The sequence below is a fragment of the Amblyomma maculatum genome, chromosome 1, assembly GCF_055883805.1.
Source record: "Amblyomma maculatum isolate TAMU_Amacu chromosome 1, ASM5588380v1, whole genome shotgun sequence".
Taxonomy (NCBI): Eukaryota; Metazoa; Arthropoda; class Arachnida; order Ixodida; family Ixodidae; genus Amblyomma; species Amblyomma maculatum.
In genome coordinates, this window is record NC_139344.1 from 482,118,829 (window position 1) to 482,138,242 (window position 19,414).

Below are 19,414 nucleotides of genomic sequence, written 5' to 3' on the forward strand. Positions count from 1 at the left end.
GAACCACAAAGTGGCTGAAATATGTGTAGGTGGTTTCTTCACATTCACATTCAAGAGACTAACAGACCAAAATGTGCCATAAATTATGATGGAAATGGCAAGCTCTTGCCTTGCAATTGAGGAAGCAGTACAGGAAGCAAAAGGATTTATTTATCACTGAAAATCTTATCAAATGAGCTAGAGTGTTACATTGCTGTGAAACCTTGCCATTACCGGTGCATCCCACCATATGGCCACATCTCGGTGAAGTATTAGAGTGCACATGATTTTTTCTATTTCTTTCACGAGTGTTCATGTTCTATTTTAGTTTATGCACTCTCCGGCCATCACTCTGCTGATTATAAATGCTCCCTTCACTTCGCCAGTGAAGTGCGTCTAGCTTCTGTCACTCTTTTTGCATTTCTTGGCTGCAATGGCGACCACGGTCATTTAATGCTTGCATAGACTTAGGCGTTTGTCAAAGTGCCATAACGGCTGGGTGCGGGAACTCATATATATATTGTGAGGCAGAAGAACGCACCAGCAAATTCACCTTTTTACTTCAGGTAGGCCGAAGCAGCAGCTACCGACTAGCCACAGCTTAGCAACACTTCGTCTTCTTCGCACGACCCGAAGACCGATGATGATTACGCTGAGATGAAGATGAAGGTCACTCACAGTGCTTACAATATTATTCTCTTCTGTAAAAAAAAATGAATGTCTGGCAGCAGAGCTTTCTTTTTATATTAGCTTTCAATACATCCTTTTTGCCCGCCTGTGATTGACATTTTGCTCATTTATCATGGTTTCCAGCTTCTTCATACAAACAAAAGACATCAGTAACATCAACTGATGAAAATATTCTTGGTAAAAACTTTTCTACAGCATTTCTAACAAAAATTTCATGGAATGATTACCTTAGAAGTATGTTTTTCATTGTGCCGAAAAGATTAGGTGTTTAAACTTTTGTAAGGTGTGAGAAATGTACTCATTTTGCAAAGCCATTGTTGTTGCATGTTGCAGCCATAAAAAGTTTGCAATCTGCAGTTCTCGTAGGACGTAAATTCACTAAGGTGTAAACAAAAAAAAATGAGATATAATTAGCTGAGGAGGAAAAACTCGAAAGCCCATCATATTCTCCACTGTAGCCATAGAAAAAAGTCTAGCTCTTCCGCACGATGACACAGCTAGACAGCTCCGAATGGCTTTATTAACCACTGGCTGTTTGTGTCACAGGAACACTTTTGTTCCTAATACAGTGTGCATTAAAAGACGTTTTGCTTTTTGTCCTGTAACTCATTACATGATGGAAGTGAAAGAATTTACATTTAAAATAACGCTTAGAAATGACCTCAGTCCTACTTCACACATTTTGATTCAGTTTTCACTGGTGGCAGCACGCTAACTGTGACTGGTGCATCTGTTGACTAAACTAGTCAGTGAACAGCAGTTGATGATTTTTTTATTCTAGGAAGCAGCTAGAAATTCAATGGCACAAGGTTGGTACTGTGGGGGGCACGAGGTAAACCAGCAACTTTTGATGTACAGACGTCAGCAAGTCTGCCCGGAGTGCTCGAACACCAACCTGTCGCACAAAGAAAGTGAAATTTTTGAGCAGGGGCCCAATTCTAGGAACAATGATGGCGCTATACTGAAGGTGCATAGGCATACTACTTGCACTGACAGCTACACTTTACCACTAATAGAGCAGCCCAGACAAAATTTCACTTTGTTCGCTCCGCAGCACACCTCTTCAGCATTGTGGACGTGCCGACGACTGCACTAGTGGTGAAAGTGTGTTGCTATTGCTAGGGGGAAGGACTATACAACCAAGGCACAGCAAAAGTCAAATATTATAGTGATTGTGTTCAGCCATTTCGCTGCTAATATGTTATTATTATGCTATTATGAATCAAATCATATAAGAATACCCAAGTACAGATGCAGATCTGCTAAGCGAACTCCGAAGCAGATATCTCAATACCGGTAACAACCCCAATGCTACCTATGAGTACAAAGGGGTTCCTAATGAAGACTTCGACAGAGAGATCGCGGAAGCGGAAATTTGGGCCGCAATTCGCCATTTACATACTACCTCTCAGCTATTAACGACTTAATGAATGAATATTGGAACAAAGGTGAACTTTCGCAGATGTGGAAACACGTGAAGGTTGTCTTTATTTCTAAACACAAAATGAAACTAAGCATAGAGAACTTAAAGCCCATCTCTCTTACGTGGTCCTTAGGTAAACTTATGGAACATGTTATTCTAAATATGCTTTAGAACTACGCAGAAGAGAATGACCTTCTGCCCAGCTAAATGATTGGCTTCAAAACTCAACTCTCTACTCAGGACGTAATGCTTCAGTTGCATGCAGAAGTGATAAATCCCCCTAACAAAACCGGAAACAAAACGATTTTTGCCTTTGATCTGAAAAAAGCCTTCGACAATGTCTCTCATGAAGCCATTCTCCAAACCCCTGCCAACATAAACGCAGAGAACAAAACCTTTAATTACATTCGTTCTTTTCTCTCGGGAAGGACTGCGGAGCTAAGTATCGCAGGGCTTGGATCGGACAAAATAGCAATAGGAGACAGAGAAACCCCGCAAGGATCAGTCCTCTCTCCCTTCTTGTTCAACCTAGCAATGATAGGTCTGCCTCCCAAACTTGAAGAAATCCAAGATCTTCAACACTCCCTATATGCTGACGATGTCACCTTGTGGGTAGCAAAAGGTTCGGACGCTCACATAGAGGAAACGCTTCAAGAAGCAGTGAATGTAGTCCGGTCATACGCTAACCAGATTGGGCTGAAATGCTCACAACATAAGTCTGAACTACAAGCAGTCAGAAGGAAAACGCAAAACAAAGTAGAGATAAAAGTCTGCCTGCACGGACTACCCATACCCACAGTCGATACTATTAGAGTACTCGTGCTCTACATCTAGAGCAATAGGAAGAGCAATGATACTATCAACAGGCTGGAAATGACTGTGGGATAAATCACTAGACTGATACACAGAGTAACGGCAAGAGGCTGACATTTGTCGTCTTATCCGTGCCTTTGTACTAAGTCGATTCACATACTCTGTCCCTTATCTCCGCCTCATTCAATCTGACAAGGAGAAATTAGACACTCATTAGAAGCACCTACAAGGCTGGGCTAGGTCTACCCAGAAACACTGCAACCGAAAAACTTCTCTCACTTGGGATACACAACAATGTAGAGGAGCTGATTGCAGCTACAAAGACTAACAAACTCTAAAGCAGGCAGACAAATTCTCAAGCGCATGAGAATTAATGCCGAACCACTAGCCAACCACTAGGACCACTACCAAGAGGAGCTGGCGACAAAATTATCTCCAAACCTGTGCCCAAAAACATGCATCCCTCCTTCCATGAAGGCAGGAGGAAAGCTAGAGCTAGGGCCCTAAACAGAAAATACCGAAATCACGATGGGGTGGTGTATACCAACGCCTTGTATTACTATATGGCTGACGGTGCCGTTGCTATCTTTGTAATTAAGCAGTACAGTAAGTAAATGCGTATCAGCTGCTTCGGTCAAAGTCCGCTACTCGGACCAGGAGGAAGAAGCCGCAATCGCTTTAGCCATCGCTACAGCAGATGCGGAGATAATTGTCACTGATTCAAAAACTGCCATACGTAACTTCTCGCGTAGCAGAATATCAAATACTGCCAGAAACAACCTCGCGGATATCAGACTCGACAGAGAGATAGAACTCGTATGGACGCCTGCCCACTCAGGGTACCGAGGCAATGAGGCTGCTCATCAACACGGTCGAGGTTTTGTCGGCCGAGCGGTGAGACCTAATGCCGAGGAACATGAAATGGAAGAATTGCTCACATACAGCGACCTACAGCGACATACCTCTGCCAGCATTTTAGTTCATCGGGACAGTTTGCCCATATGATAACAGTAGCAACTAGTGCAGCTCCCTCATGACTGCATGGGCAGCAAGAGCGCAAGTATGCTGCAAGGGAATACACTGTCAAGGTTAAAACATGCCAAAGTTAATACTTTTCTTGCTTCGTGCACACTGACTACAAATGAATTACTTCTCCTCTATGTGAAAACAGTAATAGACTTTGTTTCATGCATTTTGCCTCGCTTAACTGATCAGTATTAGACACATACCTTCACCAGACATTGCACTTCGGGCTGGTAGCAGAAATAAATGGATTAATATATTGTACCAATAAATTATTATTAAACATTTACCACTTTGTTCGCATGAAAAAAAAACATTTTTGCAAATGTGTGTAACATGCAAGGCTGATTTTGTTAATGCCCACATCACATTGACACAGATAAAGTAACATAGTGTGTACCAGTGAAAAAAGTGATTTCTAGTCTGTGTTTGTGCTAGGCTTTGTTTCTGCTGCTGTCTGCAATCAACAAACTGCATTTCTAAGGATTGCATTTGCAAAAGAAAATAGTACTCATATTAAGACATGCTAGGCCGAGGACCTGGGTTCAGTTCCAGCCATAGTGGTCGTTACATATCAATGAAGGTGAAATGCAAGACACACTTGCAATGTCAGTGCACACGAAGAACCTCAAATCAATGGCATTAATGCAGAGCTGTCCACTATGACGTCTCTTATAGGCAGTTTTTCTATATCACTTATGGAAGTTAAACACCATATCCCACACCGAAGGAGGAACAACACTTTCTTTACTGACCAAATAAGTGAAAAAGAAACGAAACTTGCGATTGCCCTGGCTTTTAACCCTGATGTTGAAGGAAAGAAAGTGTATTCAGAGGCAGCAGCTGGTGGTGGCAATTTCCACCTGAGCATGGATATTCAATGAATGCTTGTTTTAATCTGAAAGTAAATCTTTAGAAGGAAAATTGTTGAAGGGCGACATCTGCAGGTTTTGTTGATGCTATATTGCCATTTATGACACTGTGAGCACCCTTTCACTCTTATCTACTACACTGCGAAACTAAGAAGCAAACAAGATAGCTTTGAACAGTGCCACATTGCTGCAATACCTAAGCAACAGCTGCACGAGCTGTTTAAAGCCACTTGCAAAATACACAAATCCTTTTCACTACATGCACGGCGGAAGGTGTTTGCACGCAGTAGAGGCACTCGTAAAAGTAATGTATCAGCTTTTGGGGTTGAAGCACAGCTACGGACGGTCGCTTTTTTTTTTTTTTTTTTTTTTTTAAGCAGGCCTTTGCTTCACCGGACGGTTTAGGTGGGGTTCTCACCGAAATACAAAGCGTGCGATAGCATTTCGGAGCCGATTTGCATGTTAACGATATGTAACACAAACCTGCACTGAGAGCCACGACGGGTTTCATGACGCGGCCGTGCACCAGCGATCGAAAACGTGCACAAATAAACCGCATTTAATTGATTCGTGGCAAGACTAGCCACTAGAGCACTAGCCTCATGCAGTCTTTGGGGTAGTCTCGCGGCACATCACGCACGCACATCCAACGGCTAGCAGCAACGTTACTAGAACAAACTCTAGCAGTCAGCACAAGGGATCTTGCGGAAATACAAGGCTTGCGTTCCCTCATAAAATAGATCGCATTTCGGGGCCGATTTGCATGTAAGCGGTATGTAACAAACCTGCGTCTGAGCCACGAAGGGCTTCGTGGAGCGACCGAGCGTCAGCGATTGAATCAATGCACAAATAGCATTTAGTTCATCCGGGGCAAGACAAGACGACTAGCCTCATGCGGTCTTTGAAAAAGACTCGCGGCACAAGTATAGCACAAGAGCGCACACACACATCCACGCGACAACGCGCATCGCACGCTGCTACAACACGAGCGCCGAGGCCCATGCCTTGAGTCGCTAGCGCGGAATGGGGGTGCCGGCCGCAGCTCGTAACAGCCAGCCGAAGGCCTCTTCTCCCTCTCCATCTTCGTTTTCCCCCTCGCGCCGCATCCGTTTGTTGGGATCGGATATACGCGGTAGACGAGCCGTACGTGAAAGTCCCCCTGCTACTTGCTTGGGTAAATACCCAAGCAAGTAGCAGGGGGGACAGCGGCCGATGTAGCTCAGTTGGAAGAGCACCGGACGCGATATTCGGAGGTCGTGGGTTCGGTTCCCACCATCGGCACGTTGTTTTTTCTTCTACTTTGTGTTTAATTATCTTTCACCTAAACAGATTACATTACTAATTTCTGCGATTATCCAAGTAAACATTAAAAAAAAAAGTACCATCCCCAACGCTTTCCTTGGCCTCGCCGACTGTTGGCTTCTTTCCTTCATGTATTATAACGAGCACCCTCATTTCCCCTTAATTGATCTGCTTATATATATATATATATATATATATATATATATATATATATATATATATATATATATATATATATATATATATATATAGTGGTTGCACAGCAACCATAGTTCTGGATAAAGAAAGTAACGAAATTTCCATAAAGAAAGGTGTCATGCAAGGAGACACGATCTCCCCAGTACTATTCACAGCTTGCTTAGAGGAAGTATTCAGAGGTTTGGAATGGGAGCAGTTAGGGATAAGGGTAGATGGAGAATACCTTAGTAATCTGCGATTTGCTGATAGCATTGCCTTGATAAGTAACTCAGGAGATGAACTGCAAACAATGATTGGTGACCTAGACAAGAAATGTAGACAGGTAGGCTTGAAAATCAATATGCAGAAGACTAAGGTAATGCTCAACACCCTCGGGAAGGAACAACTGTTTACGTTAGGTAGCGAAGCACTGGAAGTAGTAGGCGAATATATGTCTACTTAGGACAGGTAGTAACCGCAGATCCGGACCATGAAAAGGAAATAACACGAAGAATAAGATTGGGATGGAGCGCATTTGACAAGCACTCGCATATTATGACTAGCAGCTTGCCGGTATCACTCAAGAGGAAAGTATTGTGGGGCCCTGCGCCACATATCTGTAGGGCCCGTGGCGCGCCCCGCATTCGAAGGCCGCGCCACTTCCCAATGCTCCCTGCGCGCTGTCTGTTTCCCTCTCCCCGCTGGTTCGGGGATAACCGGTCCCGCGCGAGGGGGCTATAAAGGAAGGCACGCGCCGCCGTCTCGCCCTCTCTTCGCTCCTTCTCTTCGTTCCTGCTCTTCGCCCTGGCTCTTCACTACCTGGACGCGCGGCTGTTCGCTGCCCGCCCTCCCGGACGACGACCCCGCACGACCCTTTGCTGACGTGAGATTGAAGATGTTTGTTACACGGCCCGCTGTGTATTTGTCCTGCGCATCCCTCTGGCAGAGGAATCGCCCACAACTGGCACCCAACTGGGGCTGAATTAGCACCCATGTGGACGATTTCTCTGCCGACGTGGCTGCGCACGGCAACACGACGGGCCGGTTCTTTGTATGTTAGGCGCGACGCCATTTTGAGTTTAGTGTTAGCGTGTGTGTATATGAGGCGGAGTGTAGTATAGTGTGTTTGTGCAGTGTTTTAATTTTGTTTTGGGTGATATGTGTGTTTTTTAGTGTCGGGCGGTTTGTGTTTTAATTTTTTTTTTTCATATGTTGGACATAGACGTGAGGGTTGTAGCCGCGATTAGCCTTTGGGACCAGCCTCCTGACGCGGGCTAGGTGGTAGTCGTGCGCGTGCAACTGTTCTGCGGCTCCCGGCTGGCCTTAGTTGTTTAGTGAGAATGCCGCCGATAAAAGACGTGGTAGGTAGGAACGCCGCTTCGGATGCCGGTGCATACGGGAGTGAGCCAAGGGATGCGGCAGAGCGCGCACAGGTTCCCGACGCAGGCGCGCTTATGGAGCACATGAGCGCGATGTTATTGTCAGCGCCAACCAAGCCGCAGCTGCGGCGACAGTCTCGCTTCCGCGGATAAATGTAGAGGTTTCCTCCTTTTCCGGCTACACGGACGTGAAGTCAGTCCACGAGTTCTTGCAAGAACTCGAGGATTATCAGACGGCACTGAGTTCCCCAGACGACGTGGTGCTAGCGCAGCTAATCCCCGTGGCACTTGTTGAGCCGGCCTTCCAGTCGATGGCAGACTTCACAGATCGCTTCAGCGCCGAATTCTTGCCGCCCAATTACGAGCGCCGGATGCTTGAGCAGCTAGCGTTGCGCACACAGCACCCAAGGAGAGCCTCTTCGAGTATGTACGCGCAATGCAGGAGCTCTACAAGAGGGCAGATCCCACGGCAACCGATCTTAAACAGGTAGAGCGCGTGATCAGGCAATGCCATCCGCGCTTCAAGTCGTATTTGCGGGGATGTGGTTTTGCAAACCTCGAGGCCCTAGCACAGGAAGCGAAGGTAGTACAGGCGGATTTACTCGCTGAATTGCGCTACCCCAGGCCAGCCGAATCGCTAGAGCCGCGATGCGCCTGGGCCGGAGGCTAAGACTCCGCGCCGCGCGCCAGAGCCGCAGACGTATTGACGGTAGGGCAGGAAAGGCCAGCGGAAGGCTCCGCTATTCCTCGCGCTCTTGCCCCGTACGCGTTCGAGCAGCGGCGTCGAGCTGGGCCAACACCCCCTAGACTTGAAGGCCGAAGCGCTCCTACTGACCTCGTGATGCGCGTCATCGTCTGGAGGCGGCTGCGGGGGGCCGACGGAGGAAGGGGTCGTTGACATCTTTGACAACTCTTGTAGGAAGGAAGGGAAGTGACAAAAGGAACCGGCTACCGAAGGAACCGCGTTTGCAGGATATTCATCCGCGCCCGAGGAACATGACGATTTTGAGTTCTCATTTCGAAAAACAACGTTTACTAAATGGCTGGATAATTTCAGACATGATTATTTTTTCTGAATGAAAACTCGCAGTTACACACAAAACTCTTTGTTTCCACGTATTCTGGTCTGTACTTTGTCACGCGGAAGAGGGTTCTGCGGCTGTGTCCGCCGAACTTTTTTTTTTCGGCATTTCAGTTTTTCTTGTCGTGGCAGGGCACTGTGGGCATCTGGCTGCTGTTGCGCTTCACCTGTTGCGGGATTTTGTGCGCCTACTGTGACTTCGAGCCTTTACTGCTGGTTGCTGCGGCAATGGAATGGTTGTGAATGCGCTATGCCAAACAAGTGTTGTGTACCCCGCTGCCGCGGAAACTACACGGCAGAGTGCAAAGCCCACGTATTCAGGTTCCCGCAAGATGATGAACTGCGCAACAAATGGATACGTGCAATACCGCGACAGGGCTTCTTCCCTACGCAGAACTCTAGGGTAAGCGATCTCCATATTCTTGAGTAGTAATTTATTTGGTGAAATAAGAGTCGTGGTCAACTTTTTTCTTGACTTCATAACTGAAATAAAGTAATTTCTTGACGCCTGGAGAAGGCTTTTTTTTTTTCGTAAAAATTGCCGTCGGTGAGATCGAGTCTAGCATGATGTCTTCATTCAGCGCCGGCACCGTTCGAAAAACGACGGATAACTCGTGATTCTGCTTCGTCGAGAGAATTTTTTGACACTGATTATAATAGGTCGGACTACTATCCCTCTTTCGTACACCTAGGAAAGTGCGTATTTTGATATGCTGCAATGAACAAAAATCGTATATTCATTTATCATTAAGTTTATGAATATCGTATTTATCCTATGTCACTAACTAAAGTTTGTGCATGCGATAAGGAAAAAGTTAAGAAAAACGCTGTTTTTGGAATACCTCCACTTGATAAATTTGCATTTGTAGCGCATAGAAAGAGCCTTCACTCATCAGCGGTGATATTTTTCCTTAGGTATGCGAGGCACATTCCTGCCCAGAGGACATCCTGAAGGAAACTTCCTACCTGGATGATGCCTCAGGGAGAACGGTCACAGCTCCTTTGCCCTATCCACGCCTTCGGCAGGGCGCTGTGCCGTCGAAATTCCCGGACTGTCCGACGTATTTGTCGACTAAGAACGCCAGAAGGGAAAGCCCAGAGGCCAAGAGGATCCGCCTAGACGCTTCAGCTATGCAGAAAGCCCTTGCAGAATCCGTTGAGATATTTAATCAAGAGGAAGACGTAGACAGAATTTTGCAAATTCAGGACATAGTTGCTCACATGCGGCTAAAGAAATCCCCATTCTGGCACACTATTGAGGGCAACGAGCGCATCATTCTCTTGCACATAGTTGAAGATGAGGCCCCGTGTATTAAGTACTCTGTCACCATCAAAGCGGACTTGGTTGTTACATTCCACTTCATGAAGTGCTTAACGACGAAGCTTGGATCTTGCTTACACGTCCCAGCTACCGCAAAGAGCAAGAGGGAGTTAGAAGAATTTCTAGATAGTGTCCAAACATGGGACAGCAAACTGGACTCAACTTCTGAGAAATCGGAAGAAGAAATCTTCACAGCCATCTTTGTCCTGCTCGATAAGCTGTGTGACTCAGAAACAGTGGACAGAGCTCGTGCCGTCTGGTTCATTCGTGAGCAGTTGAAGTTGATACCAGTGAAGAAGATTCGGAGGCGTTATTCACCTGAATTTATGGTCTTCTGTTGCCTTTTATTCACGATTTCGCCCCACGCCTACAAATATATGCGTAGCTACGGGAACGTCATCTTGCCGCACCCCATGACTATAAGATCTATATGCTCATCGTACGGAATGAACCCACAGCTAGAGCACGAAAATTCTGCATTCCTGAGGTACATGGCCACAAGGATTTCCGACTTGGATAACTACCAACGCACCGGCACGTTGATGGTAGATGAAATCCATATTAAACCTTTCTATGATTATAAAGGTGGGGGCATAGCTGGCGTCGCCCACAATTCACTTGAAGCTGCTAACAGTGCCCTCGTTTTTATGGTGCAGAGCCTAACCTGCAAGTTCAAAGAAGTGGCTCACATTGTGCCCGTACGTGGTGCTGACGGTGACTTCTTGCATGGGTTACTGAAGCGCATCATATGTGGACTCGAAAAGATCGGTTACAAAATAGTGTGTGTCGTAACCGACAACAACAAAGTGAATGGGAAGGCAATGGAGCAGTTCAAAAGCTCAGCACCTTGTCTCGGCGGCGATCACCAGACATTTCTTTATCCGCATCCATGTTCAGCTGAGAGGCCATTGTTTTTCGTTATAGACACTGTACAGTTACTAAAGTGCATCCGCAACAATTGGATTCGGCAACGTAATGACCAACACTGCTTATCATTTCCGGAATTCCACGAAGAAATGACTGAAGAACGGCGCATGCTCACGGCATCTTTCGACACCCTGAGGGATGTCTACAACATCGAGCTCGGCCAGCTCCTTAGGCATGCCTATACCTTGTCAAGAAAAGGGCTCTTTCCATCTGACATCGAAAAACAAAATGTAAAACTTGCTTTGCAAGTATTTAATGATACCTTGCCCCCCGCCCTTAGAGCCATTGCAGACAAGCATACTTTGAATCATGCTGAAGGGACCGCCAGTTTTATAGAGATAATTGTGAAATGGTGGAAAATTGTAAACGTGAAAACTCCATGCAAAGGCACTAGACTAAGGGACCCATTTCAAGAGCCAGTGTGTTCTATGAGCGATCCAAAGATAGCTTTTCTTTCTAACCTGCTCAACTGGCTGGACGAGTGGAAAGAAAGAACCAAAAATTATAGCACCGGTAAACTTACGAAAGAAACACACGGTGCTCTTCATCAGACGACATACGGCCTCATTGAACTTGCCAGGTACTGCCTTGATGAGCTTAAGCTATCTTACGTACTGCTCGGCAAAATTCAAACGGATGGCCTGGAGGACCGCTTTGGGAAGTACAGGCAGCTTGCAGGAGCTCAGTACCACATATTCATTAGGCAAGTGTACGAATGCGAAAACAAGCTCCGCCTGCAGAACACCTTGCCGGTGGTGGCCACAAAATCTAGAAACTGCACCGACGAAGACCAGCAGTGGGATGAACTTCAACAGGAAAATCAAAGGTCATGGCCGAACTGCAATGTGGTAGTCTCTGAGCAGACACTAACCAAAATCAAAGACCTAATTCCAGTATTGGTATACGTCGCAGGTTATGCCGTTTACGCCACGCTAAAAAAGCTCAAGTGTGAGAGTTGCCAGGCCGCCTTGACAGTGAGCAAGGAAATTACAGTCAACGTGGAGCAGAAGCACTACGAACTTATCAGAGAGATGGATCGAGGAGGTCTTGTGCACCCAGCAATGTTTGTGGTCAATGCTGTCGCCCACAACTACGCAGTAGTTGAGCAACTTGCTAAGAACAGCGACTTCCTCAGCATGCCATGTCAGCGCAAAGTCGTGACAGACCTGACGGTGGAGCTCCTCACGAGTGAAGACGGCCATGATTTTGACACTTGTGACAGCGGAGACACAAGTGAACTGGTGTTGAAGCATGTGCTGTGGTGTAGCACCAATATACTACTAAAAAATTTCTGCTGTAGGTTGAATGATAATATTGCTGATGGCAGCGCAAAATCAGAAGAGAGAAAACTGAAAACACTAAGCGGCAAGTAGGTGGGCAGCCGCAATAGTGACATAAAATGTCAGTTTTGGATTTCTCTACGTGTGTATTTTGTGCCATAAATTAAGGCCAGCATATCAACACTGGCGCTTAAAGAGCGACAAAAACCAGCCTTAAAAAGACACTCTTCTCATCGGTCACATAAAGCAAAAAAAGTGTCTAAGCGGGTCCACAAAACAAGCTTTTGGAGGGATTTGCTTCGACTGGTGTCGTTCATACTAGATAGTAGATGTTACGGAAGCACATAGTATCCTGAAATGTCTTCCGCAAATATGGGCGCGGATTCGCACGCGCACCCGCCTCCGCCTCGTGACGTCACGGAGCGAGCGCTACGGCCTTGAAGTCTAGGGGGTGTTGGCTGGGCTCGCCAGCGTCGTCCGCATAGGCGCGGAGAGAGAGGAAAGACGTCCCCAATCGCTTCGTGGAACGCGGCATCCCCCGACCGCGCGGCAGGTGAACGATGGGCTTTGCTGGAATTGCAACCAGCCGGGCCACATGGCACGAGAGTGTCATGCAAGGCGTATGCAGGGAAACCCGGACCGCCGGCGGCTATAATTGGTAACACCAGCCTGTCGCCGTCGGCGGGAGAATTTCGTGGTAGCCACGGCGGAAAATGGGAAATGTACTCCCACGCCGCGTCACCGGGCGACCGCCCCGGGGGCGCAGAGGTTTTTGTCCCCCTCGCCTGTCGAGCACAAGGAATGTTGTCGCGCTCGAGCCCTTTTATGCTAGTGCGGTTAGCTGGTCAAAGCTACTAGGCACTCATTGACACGGGCTCAACTCTGTCACTGGTCGGTGATGATGTGTTCGAGGTCTGCCGTAGATGTAACATCCGTGTCAGGCCAGGCGAAACCCCTTTGAGCTTAGCAGCAGGGACGGCAAAAGCGGAGGTAGCGGTACGTCTGGTCCTGCGTTTTGACGGGAGGAAGCGGAGGCATCGCTTCGTCTATCTGCCCTGCTTAGCCATACCAGTTATTCTGGGGAGAGATTTTCTTTCGAGCGAAGGCATTGTGCTTGACATGGGGGAGAACGGCTATCGCTACAGCCCCTTAACCCTCCTCATATCCTTTGTTAGCGCACCCAAACAGGAATGCGTCGCCCAGTGAGCGAGCGTCCACGCTTGTGTGACAGACGGCTCCCCCGCGGCACTGAATGGTAGCCCATTAGAAGCAATTATCGCGTCCTTCGCAGGAACTGGTAGTCAGCGCCGAAGGCTCGTGGAATCTTTACTCCCGTTTTCGGATTGCTTCACAGAGAAACCAGGCAAAACTGACTTGCTTCAGCACGAGATCGAAACGGGTGATGCGCGCCCTGTCAGATGTAACCCGCGGCCGTTAAGCGCACTTAAGAGACAGCTTCTCGACAGTTCTTCTTAAGTTGAGGACAACCCAAAGGGCTATGGAACGGAAAATGGCAGGGGTAACATTAAGAGATAGGAAGCGTGCAGAGTGGGTCAGAGAAATAACTCACGTTACTGACATTCTAGTAGAAATTAAGAAGAAATGGGCATGGGCAGGAAATGTTGTGCGAAGAGAGGATAACCGATGGTCGCTTAGGGTAACAAACTGGATTTCAAGGGAAGGAAAGCGTAGCAGGGGGCAGCAGAAAGTTAGGTGAGCGGATGAGTTTAAGAAGTTCGCAGGGGTCAAGTGGATGCATCTAGCACAGAACCGGGTTAATTAGAGAATAATGGGAGATGCCTTCGCTCTGCAGTGGGTATAGTCAGGCTGATGATAATGATGAAATTACAGCCTGGTTGTAAAAGCAACGATATGACGAACTTGCCATCCTGTCCAGCCTTGTTTCTCCTCTCTGTCGCTATTAGATAAGTGGTTCACGGAGCGGCCGATGGTTTCTAAGAGAAGGAGCCATATTCTGCGGTAGTGATTTTGTATTCATTTTTTGCCATCTCGAGCATTCATTGATGTTGTCCTAGCTGAACCATGCGAAGACAGGAGAAGCGTGCTGGGTAACGTACTTTCGAGGCCGGTTCAACCATGCTGTGAGGTAAGGATTGAAGGAGGGGGTAAAAAGCTACCGAGGAAGAGGAACCGTTATGCAAAGCCCCGGATGGAAAGGATACCGTAGCGAGATCAAAAATTAAAAAGTATGCAAATGAATCCTCAGTGTGCAGTTCTATCTGGATGTCAAAAAATGTAATTTGGTTTGTAGGAAAGGAAAAGCGCAGTCACTGTCACACATCTTGTTGGACACCAGAGCCGCACCATAGGGGAATGGAGGAATATGGGAGTAAAAGTGTAAATGGAGAAATTCTTACGTAGGTCAGTTCAGTTCAGTCGTGTCCGACTCTTCGTGACCCTATGGCCCATGTCACGCCACGCTTTCTGGTCTCTCAATATCTTCCTAACATCACATAACCAACTGCAGCGCCTCGAGGATGCCATCTAACCATCGCGTTCGCTGCCTACCTCTTCTCGACCCTCAAGGTGCGTAAATAAAGAGCAAGTAATCAAGAATTTGACACTCTCAACGGACAACAAGGTCGAGATAGTTTGGTTCCCGGCACATATGGGGAACGTCTCTGCGCATTTCACCAGCCTCAACGAAGTCGCTCACTCAGTCGCACGAGGTCTCGCATACCGGACCGGAGAGAGTCATGGCGAAGAAGGGGGAGAGAGAGGCTGATGAGCTTTAATGACTTAACAAAAGCCTTTTACCTGGCCTGCCCTCCGCCTAGCAGCAAACTATGCAGAGCTCAGGCAGTCACCTGGAGGCAATTACAAACAAATTCATGCCCGAACCTGCTTCAGTACAACAGGATCTACCCCGAAATATATGCCACCAACACATGCAAGGTCTGTAAGACAAACATACATCACTTAATCACATACTGTGAGAGCGCAAGGCACAAATTACAGGTGTTAATCCCGAAAGCCTCTCGTCGAGGTTGTCCGACGCTCTGCGCAGCTCCAGCCTCAACGACCAACTGTGGGCCATCCAGCAGGCCCTCTTGGCGGTGAAGATATCAGATCTCGACGTTCTCAAATGGGAGACCTAGGCCCTGTCGCTTAAAACCCTGCCGAGCACCAAATAAAGTTATTCCTCCTCCTCCTGGGGATCTTAACGTGCGCTGACACCGCACACCACACGGACGCCTCTGCCTTTCGTCTATCAAAACGTAGCCGCCACAGTCGAGTTCGAACCCGGGTACTCCGGTTCACTTGCCGAGTGTCTTAACCACTGAGCCAAGCGAAAGCTGCACTACGTCAGGTATCAGCAAAGATCAACCTGGAAGGCAGCTTGCCCTTCAACGAGCCAGAGGTCACATTGTGGCTATATAATTAACCATGGCACCACCTATGGTGTATCGCTATTTTACATGTGACCTGTGCAGGCAGATGCACCATGGCATCACATGTATCCTCTTGTAATTGACGGCGTCCTCGACTCCATTGTCTCATCAATTTCACCCCTGAAAAAACATGTCTATTCATATCTATGCATAAGCCTAATCAAAACGACGCTTTCGCATTGCCTAACTAGCTTTTGCAGGGTTAAAGCTCAGCCATGCTTTTTAGTGGATGCCATTGTGTTTACGTTTTATTTCGACGCTCCAAGCCACGGCTCATGAAACATAAAGCAGAGAGTGTACGTCATAATTGTTGTTATCCGATCGGCAGCCGGCCTACATGGGTGCTCCAAAAAGCATGTTGCTTCTGTTCACAGGGATGGCAGCATGGACGCTGCCTTCGGTAGCTCGCTGCCACCCTTGAGTAAGCAGCCATGCCCTCACCGTGCATCTCGACGCCGAGCCTGGGGTTGCTCCAGACGGCCGACCAGACACCCCTGTCGAGAGTGGTCAGCTGGTTCCCGTTCAAGTAAACTTTTCGCAGGCTCACCATCTTGTCGAACAGCAGCCGTGGCAGCGAGCGCAGCCGGTTGTCACTGCACACGAAAGGCGCGTGAACAGAAAACCTTAACGTTAGCTTCCCGACGCCCGCCTTTTCTGTGCAACTACGCCTTAGGGCGGATCAAACTAGGGGAAAATTCAATGTGAGGCAAGGTGAAATCTTTTGGCAGGTCAAATCCTCGGCAACACGAAGGGGTAGAGAGAACGCGCCTTTCAGGAACTCTAAGATTTGGGCCGTGGTACGTTCGCACTACTATGTCATCTTACATCGAGAACAAGCCACATTCGTCGAGGCCGAAATGCTGCGACGCCCGCACTTCATTCGCCCGCATACACCGCCACTGAGAGGTTGTAACTTTACCGGTCGGCGATCGTCAAGCCTAACGGCGATCTACCGATTTTTCCCCGATGAAAACTGGTCCCTACTACTCCGGCTCTCCGCTAGGTTTTCCGCCAAAACGCGAGCGGGGGTAGCAGGTTTCGCTCCTGCCGCCGAAGGACCACATCAACGAGGAGCACCGAGGGTATTATCTCAGTGTTGGTAATTGTAGATGTACACATACAATTAACGACACTGAGATACTTCCTCCAAATCATGACTCTTCATTCAATTGCTTATTTCATGACACCTTGATCAGAATAACGACCCTCTATCATTACCAGTTGTTGGGCGAGTTGGAGTGTACGGTGATCCATAACAACAGCGCGACAGACGGGACGTGGAAGAAAGGACTACAACCAAAGAGCGCTGACTCACAACTGAAACGTTTATTAGCCACCAGCCAGTGTAAATACTGCCCTGGTGCCAGAAAGGAAACAGGCACGCTTGACTTCCGTGAGATTTTAAACGCCAGTACATTAGGCATGTGTCAATTATAGGCAACTGTCATACCTGGGAAAAAAAACTGTCAGCATAACAGCAGGCACACATTAATATTCACAATCTAAATAGCGATTTTCTTTATCTGACAGCGCTACAGAGGGAGCACTGATACATTGTTCCGATGTCTTAGCTATCAAGTGGGCTTCTATTATTTCCCTCGTTATCGTGTCGCGGTTCTTTTCTGTCACGGAGCATTCATTATACAGGGGAAAACAGACATTAGTACCATCGTCTTCTTCATCGTCATCTTTGCAGTGTCTGCAGTGTTTGGCTACGTGGCCTGTGATAGCTGCACGAGAAACATTGTACTCGTGCTCCTTTAACCTTTCGTTAACACATATCGATGTAGCACTTGCCGCATGACATTGGCAGAGAGTAAATTACTCCTTCTTGGCAGGGCACAAATTGTTTCACGTGCCTTATTGAGCACCTGCGAGAATCTTTTTCCACTGAATTAACTTTTTTCACCAGGCCAGACAGTCGCTTGGGCGCCGGAAAGACGACTTCGACGCCAGCACGTCTCCCAATTTTTTGTCTTCCTTCCTTCCACGTCCCGTCTGTCGCACTGTTGTTATGGATGACCCTCTATCCCCATACTCCAATTCTAATTTTCGGCGACTTCAACTTTCCATCTGATATGGTCTGATCTTCCTTCCACGCTTTCAAAAATTATTCCTGCGAGTGAATTATAAAGCCAGGTTTCGGCTATTAAAACTATATTAGCGCTGCATGATTAAATTAGGTTACATAATGCATCGTGCTTTAGGATTATACCACGGATGTTTGTGTACAAGAATGATATCTGGAAGGGATGAGGCTGTTTTACTGTGCGATTCGGTTGAAGTAGTTGCTAGCGTTTGACAATTACGTTATTACTGGCGGGGTTGAATATGTATGACGTTTTTTAAAGAAATTAATCTGTCGTATCGTAGTTCAAAGTTCAGTTTATTACTTTTACGCATTCATAGAGCCGCCTACGCGCAAGACGGGTGTTGGGAGAACAATCCTCGGAGACACTATAGCCAATCTTTAAATTTGCTACTTAACGACAGCGCATGCAGCTTGTCTTTACAATATGTCAATTTGACAATGCCAGGTCATTTCTTTCCAGAAGGAAAACGCGTGAATAACGAAAGAGAGCTAGCTACCACATCTTCTTGCCAATAAAGATGGTGTTCTAAGCAGAGACGTCTATATGTCTAAAACATGGGAGAGTGTCCTTGTAGTGTTTGACAAGCGCACTGATGTTAGAATGTCGATATTTATTTATGATCATTTAAAAATAAAAAGTTCCTAAGAACTAATGGCGTACCTAAAATGTGATTACGATCGGGGGCTGCTGGGATTCTCTGTTGAGGACTTTTACAAGAAGATTCCCCAATCCGAATCTTGTCAGCTCTCAATGACCACATACAAAAACATGGTGTTGTGGCATACCACAATAAGTGTGCAATTTCGGCTGACGCTTTCCTCGAATTATCGTTTCATTTTGGGACAACGTTTGCAGAATGCAATGGGGATGTGTGTGCGTGCCTTCAAAAAGAAGGGGCATGTATTCTGTGACGCCCATGGCTCTGGTCCTCAGCGGTTCTTCGGTTTACGGGACAAAAGATTGTAAGATCATCTGCAAGGATCTGATGTGTGCCGCATTTTCAGATTCGTAGACGATATGACGCCCCGGAGAAGCATATCATCCACGTTATCAGCAATGACTCGGCACTCAGAGGCCGACACGCGATAAGGATGCTGTCGTAAAGTTGCGTTTGTACCAGTGTCGATTGTGTGCGTAACGACAGACGTGTGACCCAGAGCCGAGGTAGTTGACAGATGTTTTTTGAAGGACTCAGTATGGTCCGTGATACCAAGCAAGAAGCGTCTTTGAACGTCCGGCGGTTGTGGCAGGAACCCAGAGCCACACCAGGGAGTTGGGCGCGTATGAAGGAGCATCGCCGGTGTCACGGTGGTGTTTTTGTTGCCACTGGTTTTCCTTTGTAAGCGAACGAGCGAGTTGACGGCATTCTTCTGCGTACTGGGCGGCTTCCCAGAGTGGCGTCGATTCAGAAACATCAGGGCGGTAGGGAAAAAGTGCGTCCATTGTGCAGGTTGGCTTGCGCCCGTAAAGAAAGAAGAGAGAGAATCCATTGGGGGTCTGTATCGCAGTGTCGTACGCGTTGGTGACGAAGGGAAGAACCTGTTTCTAGTTGGAATGAGCGTCATTGACGTACATGGCAAGCATGTCACTCAGCGTACGGTTGAGGCGTTCTGTCAGTGAGGGTGGTAAGAAGTAGCGATG

General features: G+C 47.3%; 2 protein-coding genes and 1 long non-coding RNA gene across 5 annotated transcripts in view; 1 reads left to right on the forward strand and 2 right to left on the reverse strand.

Moving 5' to 3' along the window:
* Positions 1-19,414, reverse strand: part of LOC146210096 (uncharacterized) — a 178,057-nt gene that overhangs the window by 14,882 nt on the left and 143,761 nt on the right. For 2 of the 3 annotated variants that reach the window (XM_084607621.1, XM_084607615.1), the window contains exon 5: positions 16,122-16,273. The exons of the other annotated variant lie outside the window; for it this stretch is intronic. In XM_084607621.1, the coding sequence (XP_084463747.1) occupies positions 16,122-16,273 (152 nt within the window). The remainder of the gene's footprint in view (positions 1-16,121; positions 16,274-19,414) is intronic. 3 annotated transcript variants of the gene reach the window in all.
* LOC146210097 (uncharacterized) lies at positions 1,426-5,880 on the reverse strand. The gene is made up of 2 exons (XR_014708227.1): positions 5,586-5,880; positions 1,426-1,564 (listed from the first exon to the last, which is right to left on the reverse strand). It is a non-coding gene; the product is annotated as an uncharacterized LOC146210097 (long non-coding RNA).
* Positions 8,982-12,570, forward strand: LOC146210098 (uncharacterized). Its single transcript, XM_084607594.1, has 2 exons — positions 8,982-9,142; positions 9,655-12,570. Exons 1-2 carry the CDS (start codon positions 8,990-8,992, stop codon positions 12,358-12,360), a joined length of 2,859 nt encoding a protein of 952 aa, XP_084463720.1. The 5' UTR covers positions 8,982-8,989; the 3' UTR covers positions 12,361-12,570.